At 37.0% G+C, this 11,367-nt stretch overlaps 1 protein-coding gene across 1 annotated transcript in view; it reads right to left on the reverse strand.

Annotated features, from left to right (window-relative positions):
• Nucleotides 1-5,347: 5,347 nt before the first annotated feature.
• LOC107754691 (exostosin-2-like) overlaps nucleotides 5,348-11,367 on the reverse strand; it is a 25,998-nt gene continuing 19,978 nt past the window's right edge. The window contains exons 10-13 of the mRNA XM_016571249.1: nucleotides 10,739-10,928; nucleotides 7,517-7,683; nucleotides 5,712-5,855; nucleotides 5,348-5,486 (exon numbers count right to left, since the gene is read on the reverse strand). Of these exons, the coding sequence (XP_016426735.1) occupies nucleotides 5,349-5,486; nucleotides 5,712-5,855; nucleotides 7,517-7,683; nucleotides 10,739-10,928 (639 nt within the window). The 3' untranslated portion in view covers nucleotide 5,348. The remainder of the gene's footprint in view (nucleotides 5,487-5,711; nucleotides 5,856-7,516; nucleotides 7,684-10,738; nucleotides 10,929-11,367) is intronic.

Below are 11,367 nucleotides of genomic sequence, written 5' to 3' on the forward strand. Positions count from 1 at the left end.
TTCTTGCTTTTGTTGTATTGTGGGTCAGGGGATAAAATGCGATACATTTGGGTTTTTGGTATATGTAAATGAACTTAAAATAGTTGTGATGGCTTAAAGCTACATGTATGGCTTTTGAATCACTTTTAATAATTATTTACTTTCAAGCTTGTTCATGTTCTATATATATTGTGTGAATTACAACCGTAAGTTATTGCACTTACATTTTTTTTAATTGTTTGATTTGCTTTGAGAACATCTGATTCGAGTGGAATAGCACTATAAAATGTGTACTCAATCAACTATCAAGTACTTTGAGAACATAATGGTAAAGTACAGAGGGCTGGTAAACCGTTTATTGTCCGTGTGCTTTTTCAGATTTGTTTCAAATCTTCAAATTTTCAAGAAAAATAAGCTAAAACAAGTTGTACATTTTGTTTAAACTTGGATCAAAACCTCTTTAAAAAATGTTTTTTAGCAAGACATTTTCCGGGACATTTGACATACTGTTCTCAGAGCCGGATGTAACAGCCATTAAAGACATACTGAGACATGAAGATCCTGTTGGCTAGAGACTGTGCTTTTAACGAGACTTTACTTTAATGGGTTAAAAAAAAGCATACATTTAAAAGTTTATCCATTACAGGTGCTGGGTATTCTACTATGGATGTTTCATTTCATTTGACATTTTCTGTGTGCTCATTTTTGTTTGTTTCTCTAAATCCAGATGAATAAAAAAATAAAAAAAAGAACTAATCAAACTAAATATCCCTGTGCAATATATTAGTAATTGTATTCATAAATTGCAGTCCATGAATGCAGCTTTTGATTAATAAATACAGAAAAGCAGCACGAAACAAAGTGGACAAAAAAAAACAAACTTTAACTGCTGATATGGTACAGAGTTGATTATGAAATGCATGTTAATAACAGGTGACAAATGCCTTCATAATGCAGAAAAGGATAGCTCAGATAGGCCTGAATGCTTGACTTTGATGATTAGCTCAGAAATAAATGCTTCCTCCCATACACATTTTTCTAAAGTAGACAAATTTTGCATAAAACACTTCACAAGCTGCAGACAATCTGGCTCTCTGTGTGTAATTGGTCATTCAGTGACATTTCCAATACTTAACATGTTGCTGAAATTTCCTTACCAGATTTTCACTTTCTTCATGCAGGAAGAGTCAGAACAGGAATAGATTTCTCTTCACAAGTTCACTCCCCATGGAGATGAAATGAATTTATCTCAGACGTGCAGGCTTCTGAATCGAAATCACTCAAAGCGCTCAGACATCTGCTTCTGGGCCCAGACAACAGAGGCAGTTGGGAAAAAAGACGACAATTCATTCAAAATCTACACCAAGTCAACATACCATCAAATTAGGGATGAGCATAGGAACCTGAATACTTGGAAGCGATAGAAATGAAAAAACAATAACGAACATTAAACTTCAGAATATTTCATACCAATCAAATTCCAGCAACTATGCAAAATTGGGCCTCATTAATTCTGTGATTTGTTTAAGGTTACAAAAGGATGACAACTTGTGTTGTCAAACAAAGTGGAGCGCAACTTGTTGAAACCAAATGAAAGGGCTTATAACAGTTTTTAAAATGTTACTATTTTGACTTGACAACACGGTCTTAAAAATGTCATGCTCGCATTGTGAAATGCTATAAAAACAGCAAGATGCAATTATGCAACAGTCAAAAATGCATGTATACAGAAGCCTCCATTTAAAAAAAAAAAAGAAAGTACTTTAACAGGCAAAATGACCAAAATGCACATCTCTAAATGAAGCATTTATTTCCACACTCTGTTTATTACATATAATACATCTTAATGTCAAAAACAAACAAACAACAAAACAATTCAAAGAAATGGAGACATCAAAAAGAAATGTGACTAGAATACATTATGAGTATGAATGAGTTCTTTGCAATTTCATGGCATATAACCATATTGTAATCAGCTGTACAGTATATAACTCTGCAAATATTGTCTTTTAATATCTAGTAATACCCAAAATACACTTTAATTAGGCAGACATAAGAGCTGAACTAAACGGGGAACATTTATATAAAATATTTTTTTTCCAGCAACATTCAAAGAGTCAGCAACTGAAGATAAAATGAAATGTCAAACTGATATAACTCAAACTGTAATATTAAAATCACTAACAGTGACTGTGCAAAACAATATCTCATGTACAAACTAATGGCCCCAACCCAACATCTGAGATGACATGGATAATACTGATGCCAATGCTGGAAAATCTGTCTTCCAGAAATGGATGTTGAGAAAAAAAAAACATTCATGGTAGAAACTAACCAGTGTTTTGTAGAGTCATCTGAATCATGAGGTACATGCACAATGTTAAACAGGGAACGGACGTTTTTAAAATGCCTGGCATTCCCAGGACCCCGCACTTATGACAGGAAATGTATCGAGAGAGAAGCATAACCAGAGGCAGAAACCCCTTCATCAATCTAAACAAGTGTGACGCCTGGAAGGGTTCAGCAGTCAACTGATTTGCTGCTACCACTCCAATAATAATAATAATAAAAGTATATTGAAATATACATGAGAAGAAACTTTTCAGTAACTTGTACTGTAATTGCCCAATCAACCACAGAAAGACATCAAATAAACATTTAAGGAAAGCTGTTTAGCTAGAAAAAATACCATTTGAAATGGTATTTGTATTCAGCTAAAACTGCAAATATACTGTTAAATATATAGACTCTACAACAGATGTATTATATTTTTATTTGTTATTGATGTCTTAAGTTTTTTTTTTTATTTTTATAAATGAGTCAAAAATGCCTGAAAATTGTTTGGAATATTTACAGAAGCAAATCTTTAGGACTTCTATATCATTAGAGAGATCATTAGAAAGCAGACTTTTGTGCTTAATTCAGTGCATAAAACTCAAGTTTCTTACCTGTTCTTACCTCAAAAAGGTCACAAAAAACAAAACAAAATTGTCTGACCTACATGTGTCTGTAGCTCCCAATTTAAAGCTGAGAAATCATGACACACTCCCCATATTAAAAAACAACAACATCTGACAGCATTGATAAGATTGTTTAATAATGAGCTGTGGCTGTAATGATGGGCCTCTGTGAACTGTGTGTGCGTGTGTGTGTGTTTGGGAGCTGAGTGGGAGGAGATGACCTGATGACAGGTCATATAAGTCAGATGTAATGAGAGAGCCGTCCATGCCCGTGGCCTAGCTAAACGACCGTATCTGCCGTGCTCATTAGACGAATGATGTACGACCCCTCTGCCCCATCCCTCCTTCAACAACACACACACTTGACTGACACTCTCCACAGTGGGAGCGCGGGATTGGGGCACTAGGAGGTGTGGGTGATGTGGGGATGTGGAGGAGAGAGGGGAGAAGGTTCACAGCGAAACTGACTGCAGATTGAATGTGCTCCAGTGAGCTTAGAAAAACAGAGAGCGCAGGAGAGAGGCAGACAGTGACATCCAGATAACAGAGGTTAAGGCCAGGACATTACAGGCCGAACAGCACCTGGACAGAGTCACTGTAGACTACAAACTGTAGAGGCTGAAGGAGAAAGGTGAAAGCTGATCAGAGACAGAGCTCCAGGGAACACCGTCAGAATGCCCGCATTCTTTTAGGGAACGCCCACATTGATTTTTAAAGGGGTCTTAACACACACAGTTTCTGCCAATCTCATGTTAATCTTGAGTACCTATAGAGTAGTATTGCATCCTTCATATCGCCGAAGTGTCTTTAGTTTTATCAGATTTATAAAAGACAGATACAGCTTCATGATTCTCTCCGAAAACAGTCGAGCTCCTGGAGACGTGCCGTGGGCGGAGCTAAAAATTTAAGAGCATGCGAAGGCGAAGCTTTTGCATAGAGATTGTCTGCAAGCTGTGACATCGACATAAATAAAACAGGAACAAAAACACACTTGCACAACTCAATTGTTGCCCCAGAAAAACAAAGTGCATCCTCTGTTCCTTTAACGCTGGGTTCTTTGGGAAGCTGAACAAGGTTATCTTTCCCTCACAACCAAAAACACATTTCTTTGATGACATTGTTGATTTTGTGGTCAAAAACAAAAAGTAAAATGTAGGGCTGCACGATAAATCGCATGCGATATTTAATGCGCATCTTGTCAGTAAAGCCGGTTCTGTAATCAGCGGTAAATCTCCATCACAAGCGTGCTTTCACATGGAGCAGCATTTACTACACAGACCCGCTGTTCACTGACAAGCTGCGCAAAACCAAGTTCATATATGATTGTGGTTTTGTGCAGCTTGTCAGTGAACAACGGCTCTGTGTAGTAAATGCTGTAAATCATGTAGTAAATAGTAAATCATGAAAGCACGCTTGTGATGGAGATTTACCACTGATTACAGAACCGGCTTTACTGACAAGACGTGCATTAAATATTGCATGCGATTTATCGTGCAGCCCTAGTAAAATGCTTCTCGAGCAAGTACTGTGCAGCGCTGCCGACGACTTCTGTAACCCCAATGAAGCACATTGATGGGCTGTTCGTATAAGCAATAAGTAAAAAGTAATACATTTCACAAGAGTTGTAAGCTTGCAGTCTTAAATAAATATGATGGGATTTGGTTTCCTCAGTGTAAAAACAGAATTCCACAACAGTTCAAAAGTCTGAGGTCAGTAATATTTGTTTTTGAAAGAAATCAATACTTTTATTTAGCAAGGACACATTAAATTGATAAAAATGAAAATACAAGACATTGATAATGTTACAACAAAAGAGTTCTATTTCAAATGAATGCTGTTGAACTTGCTATTTATCAAAGAATCCAGAAAAAAAATGTATCACGGTTTCCACAAAAATATTAAGCAGCTCAACTGTTTGCCACATTGATAATAATAGGAAATGTTTCTTAAACACTAAATCAGCATATTAGAATGATTTCTGAAGGGTTATGTGACACTGAGTTTTAAAATATATTAAAATAAAAAATAGTTGTTGTAAATTTTAATAATATTTCACTTTATTACTGTTTTTACTGTATTTTTTTTATCAAATAAATGCAGCCTTGATAAGCTTGAGAGACTTCTTACAACAAAAAATACAAAAAATTCAATCTTACCAACCCCAAACTTTTGAATGGTAGTATATGTAGGAAACACCATCAATACCATGACGATTTTGGCTTTTGATATTCGTTTCCATTAGTGATTTGGGTGGACTATAGAAGGAGCTTTGTGTACTACTCATATTTAAAAAAAGCAAGAAAAATCTAGTTTTCCATGATATGGCCCATTTGATTCCCTCCAAAGTAGTTGCAGAACCAAAACAAACAGGCACTATCAGAACACAATCGACCATATCTTACTCTGAGGTTATGTTACCTTTATTGGGGCTTTGCCAGTGATGTTGGCCACAAGGAAATTCATGGCAATATCCTCACAGTTCATATGAGCATCCACCCAGTTCTTAATGTCTCCGGGCATTTTATACGTGTAGAGATAGTTGAAGTACTGAAAAAGAAAAAGAAAACTGTCAAAAAATTTTTTGACAATGTAAGAAACATAATGAACCATTTTGATGAAACGAATGACCTTAATTTAGGGTTTTGAATTACAAATGACGATAACCTCTCTTGATCTCTAAGGGACACCATAAAGGGAGGACGGGGACATTGACAAGATTTTGGCACAACCCTGGACAGAAGTGACGGAGTCTATGATGGATTTGTGCTTTACCTTATGATAGAATGCAGCTCCAGTCAAGACCATTGACACTTCATTGGTCCACTCAGATTCATATTTCCACTTGCCCATTTCGTGGTCCCACAAGTGGAGCCGTCCAGGATATCCAACCAGCCTATCTGGAAACTCACGCCACACCTACACACAGACACAAACAACACATCCGAGACATAATATAAACCATCACAAAATCTAAAACTATAAAGGATCAGTCAACTATTCAACAATTAGAGCCATTTTAGATAATGCTGGCTTCAAAGGATGGTAAACCTTGAATATCAAGGGTTAAATCAATGAAGTTTAGGTCTAACGGTTTGTTAATCCAAAAAAAAATAAGGCAGGCCTACATGATATGATGTAGAAATTCTTGAATGTCATTCCCCTGTGGCAAAAGCAGCTAGTGTTTTAGCCAGGCAGCCATGTCTAAAGCTGTCTTCCATTTCATACAATTATCCATAAATTATGCTTCATTCTCTCAATAGTGTATAAATGCCTGCAGGTGAGTTGAAGGCAAGCCTGTAGCCATGGACAGCATTGCTTGTCCTGTCATCCTTCATATATAAAAAGAAAAACTAAATTATAAAAATAGAGACTTCAACCGTAAGGAATGCTTTGAGATGCCGAGCACAGATTTAGGCAACAGAGGACGGTTCAAAAATCCTGCACTGCATGTAAGATCAACTTTAAGTAGGAGTGACCCAAAGAGGTACTGGGATCACAGTTCCGCTCTATCATCATTGTGCATGTGGAGAAGACAATTAATCCCTAGTTGCTCCAGATACAACCCCTGGAAATACTGTGAATTTAGGCAACTACTTCAATCAAATCTATTTAAATATAAAAAAAAAGGTGGTCATCCAGTGCAATAATCTGTAAATCACATGCAGACTAAGAAAGTTAACATTTCTTTCAGCCTACCCAATTTCAAGGCATTTTCAGACCTGTAGTTTGTCTGTTTTGTTCCCAAACAAACCAAACTAAGTAAGAAAAAGCACCAGGTTCCAAAGAAAACTTTAAATGCTCGAAAAGCAAGCTCCAAGTATACAGGGAAAAATGTATTGATTTCTCCCTGATCCAATAATGGCTGAATTTGAAATCACGAACTACTTTTACTGAATTACAATTAGTGCATCCAAAATAAAAGTACACTACATTTCAAATGTTTGGGGTCAGTGAATTTTTTCTCTTATGCTCACCAAGGCTTCATTTATATCAACAAAAATACAGTAAAAACAGTAGTATTGCAAAATAACATTACAATTTATAATAATTATTTTAATATATTTTTACAATGTAATTAATTTTCATGATTTCAAAGCTGAATTTTCAGCAGGCATTACTCTCACTCAGGTCTTCAGTGTCACTTGATCCTTCAGAAATCATTCTAGTATTGCTCATTTGAAGTTCAAGAAACATTTATTCTCAATGTTGAAACGGTTGTGCTGCTTAATATTTTGTGGAAACAATGCTACTCTTTTTTCATGATTCCTTGATGAATAGAAACCACAAAAGAATGGCATTTATTTGAAGTGACTTTACTGTCACTTTTTAACAATTTAATGCATCCCTGTTGAATAACAACAACAATAATAATAATAATTTATTTCAAATTCTTGGCCCTAAACTTTAGAAAAAAGCGTGTGTGTTATGCAAGAGGACTGGTTTGCGGCTTGATGCGGCTTCAAGACCCAATACTGATTTACATCAAGCTACCCGTATATACTAAACCTCCTTTGTTGTAGTACATATTTTTTGTAGTAAGTAGTAGTACACAAATAGAGATTCAGTGCTTTTACTACCTCATATCCAAACTGCAGCTCATCTGAGGTCAACATGATGATGTCATCATCAATGGCCAGGACAGCTTCGGTTTCGATCTCATCAAATGGGAAGAAGCGATTGCTGAGCTTGTTTTCTTTGGTGCGGACCACTTTAAGAGGTACCGTGACTTTGGGCCAAAGCGACTCTGTTACAGAGAGAAAGAAAACAGTGAGCTAATAATAATACACTGTCAGTTTCAGAGAAGATGAAAAACTATGAGAGATGGCAGCAACTGTGGAAAAGAGAGCGTGGGTGGATAAATCTCAACACATCACTGAGTAAAAGCACATATGAATCTGACCACACTTACATTCTTCTCAGGGCAGAAGAGACAACGCTCTTTATTTTCAGTTGTGTAAGAGCTTGGGAGGAGTTCAGAGCACGCAGAAGACAGATGGCACACACAGTCACTTAATAAAACTGACGAGAGAAAGTCTACTGAAACTCAAACACAGAGACCCTAAGGGCTGGGGGAAGTCAGTGATTATACCGCTACCTCAAAGTCGGGGTATAGACCCTGGAAATTAGTGCTGGGCGGTATGACCAAAAATTTATATCACGGTATTTTTCAAAATTATACCGGTTTCACGGTACATGACGGTATTTTAGCTGTTTGAAATAAACAAACATAATCAGCAATGGAAATGGTATGGAGGAAATCCATCCTCATCAGGGCCTGCGCCCCTGGTTGACCCGTGAACAGACCTTATTAATTCTAATGGGTCACAAAAGCTTGAGCCCGGCTTCACTGACGCCTCTAATCAAAGGCAACAGCGAATCATTAGTCTACTTCAAAGTATTTCCCTTCATAATGGCATTACTCAAATCTATGGAGAGGATATATTTAATTCCCCATTCCTTTTTTTCCCAGGGACTTCATAAACAGACGACTACCTAATCGCCTTGTATCATTAGAGGCAGAGCCACAATAAAGAACTACTAATATCAGCTTATTTTGACAGGTCTAATGGGCCATAAATTTGACCACAGCCATAGGAAAGGGAGACCGTTATGGAAACTATCCTTTTGGTTTGACAATAAGGTTTAAGGGTGGACGTCTGGTTAAAACAAGCCATATATCACAATGAATTAAAATACACTTCATTCGTCTAGTCAGGCGTAATAGGACCCATAGATATCAACAGCTCATAGTCAGTCAATGAGAAAAGCAACATTTCTGCCGTCTCCTTATGCCGAGTTCACACTGCACGATTTTAGCCCGATTTTTCACTCGCCGACAGGTTTTGCGAAATCGCCGACAAATGCCTGACATCGGAGGCAAATCGGTGCTCGTTCACGTGAGTGACAATCACGCAGTGTGAATTATCAAAGACGCGATCTGAGGGAATCGCCGATGCGTCGCCGACGCCCGTGAAATATTTGGCATGCTAAATATCTGGAGCTGTCGGCGATTCACAATCACGCTGTGTGCAATGAGTTCTGACTGAAAACTACATCGGCGATGACCTACAGCCAATGAGAGACCAAGATACAGGGCAGAGGGAAGTTCGGGGAGGAGTTATAGACCAGAATATCAGTATTTTAATAGATATAGCCTATGAACAATTATATCATACCGACACAAGCACAAACATTTGCATGACCAGCCACAACATCAGCATAACAGTTACTGCAAAATTATTTACCTCCAACAGGGTAAAAAAGGTGTTTAATCCCTGTTCCCTGCATCTCCCTCCTGCATAATCTTTTTCTTTTTCTCCTTGTAGCTGGAAATCAGCTCACAGACAATTTGCCGGCTATATAACCTCAGATAGTCACGCAGTGTGAAAACAACGGCGATCCGACGAGTTTGAAAATCATGCAGTGTGAACTCGGCATTACGTGCATCTACATGCCAGGAGCAGTACTACCAAACACTTCGTATCTGAAGATAAACCAGAGAGGTTTGGCCACAGCCCAAGGCACATTATGCTTTCAATTCTCCAACCTCAAGAGGAACACGATTTGGCTATTCACTGGCTTATCATTCATCTGTTCCATATGAGGGGTTTCATGTCTTTTGTGAAAGCCGCACAACTGCATTTCATACGAGTGTCACATTTTCATTCTATAATAACTGAAGCTGTCAGAACAACAGTGTAGATTTAGTCACAATCTCTTTTCAAATTCAACAACTTGCTTAACAAATAAAATCCATTTGGTCAAGCTAAATATGTTTTATTATCCTGAACGAGTATGGCAAAAACCAAGAAAACACCAAAATACAGCATTTAAAATTACATATGGTACAGATACATAATGCAACCCTACAACAATGCGACACTAACCTTCAGGGGGGCTCTTGTTCTGGTTGTTCCACACCACCAGTAGTTTGGCCAAGCTGGGCACCTTGGAGATCTCGGTGATGACCCTAAAGAGACTTTCGATTCGATCATAGGTCAAGACGACTTATTTAATGACTTGAAGAGCAGTAAGGTAATCAGCAACCTCGGCCAAAACATGGCTTTATTTGGAAACATGCATGGACTATAAAATTGAAAGATTACTGAGAATGCTAATAACCAGCAGTGGTGGGTAGGTGATTAAAAGTGGCACGGAATGTTGAGCACACAACCAACAAAGTTTAGAGCAGAGTTAAGAAACAGCTGGAGCAGCATGCCATGACCATTCATTGCGCCAAACATTCACCTAAACCTTCTCCTTCAGACCAAAAAATAAATAAATTAATAATAATAACAATAACATAAATACATAAAATAGTAGCAACAACAACAATATATATATATTTATATACACACACACACACTACCGGTCAAAAGTTTGGGATCAGAACGTTTTTTAATGTTTTTTACAGGAGTTTCTTATGCTCATCAAGGCTGCATTTATTTGATAAAAAATACAGGAAAAAATGTAATATTGTGAAATATTATTATGATGTAAAATAAAGTTTTTCTATTTTAATATACATCAAAATCTAATTTATTCCTGTGATGCAAAGCTGAAGTGTCACATTTTCATTCTTTAATAACTGAAGCTGTCAGAACAACAGTGTAGATTTAGTCACAATCTCTTTTCAAATTCAACAACTTGCTTAACAAATAAAATCCATTTGGTCAAGCTAAATATGTTTTATTATCCTGAACGAGTATGGCAAAAACCAAGAAAACACCAAAATACAGCATTTAAAATTACATATGGTACAGATACATAATGCAACCCTACAACAATGCGACACTAACCTTCAGGGGGGCTCTTGTTCTGGTTGTTCCACACCACCAGTAGTTTGGCCAAGCTGGGCACCTTGGAGATCTCGGTGATGACCCTAAAGAGACTTTCGATTCGATCATAGGTCAAGACGACAGCCGTGAACCCAGGTGAACGTGGCGGTATGAGAGGAAGGAAAAGTGGACTGTTCACACTTGACCATTTCTGTTGTGATAAAAAAACAATCAATTTAAATGAATCAGTGGGAAACTCAATTCAGTGTACCTGTTTTATTATCTTTACTACAAATGCAAGTACTTTCCATGACTTATTTAATGAGTGACTTTTTTTCAGGATTCTTTGATGAATAAAAAGTTCAAAAGAAGAGCATTTATTTAAAATAGAAATGTTTTCTAACAATGTACACTACAGTTAAAAAAGTTTGGGGTCAGTAAATTTTTATTCTTTCTTTTTTTGAAAGAAATTAAAACTTTTATTCAGCAAGGATGTCTTAAACTGTTAAGAAGTGGATAGCAAAGATTTATATTGTTAGAAAATATTTCTATTTTGAATAAATGCTGTTCTTTTTAACTTTTTATTCATCAAAGAATCCTGAAAAAAGTATCGCAGTTTCCAAAAAAATATTTGGCAGCACCAACTGTTG

Source organism: Sinocyclocheilus rhinocerous, unplaced genomic scaffold (genome assembly GCF_001515625.1).
Source record: "Sinocyclocheilus rhinocerous isolate Xijiao unplaced genomic scaffold, SAMN03320098_v1.1 scaffold742, whole genome shotgun sequence".
In the NCBI taxonomy this organism is placed as follows: domain Eukaryota; kingdom Metazoa; phylum Chordata; class Actinopteri; order Cypriniformes; family Cyprinidae; genus Sinocyclocheilus; species Sinocyclocheilus rhinocerous.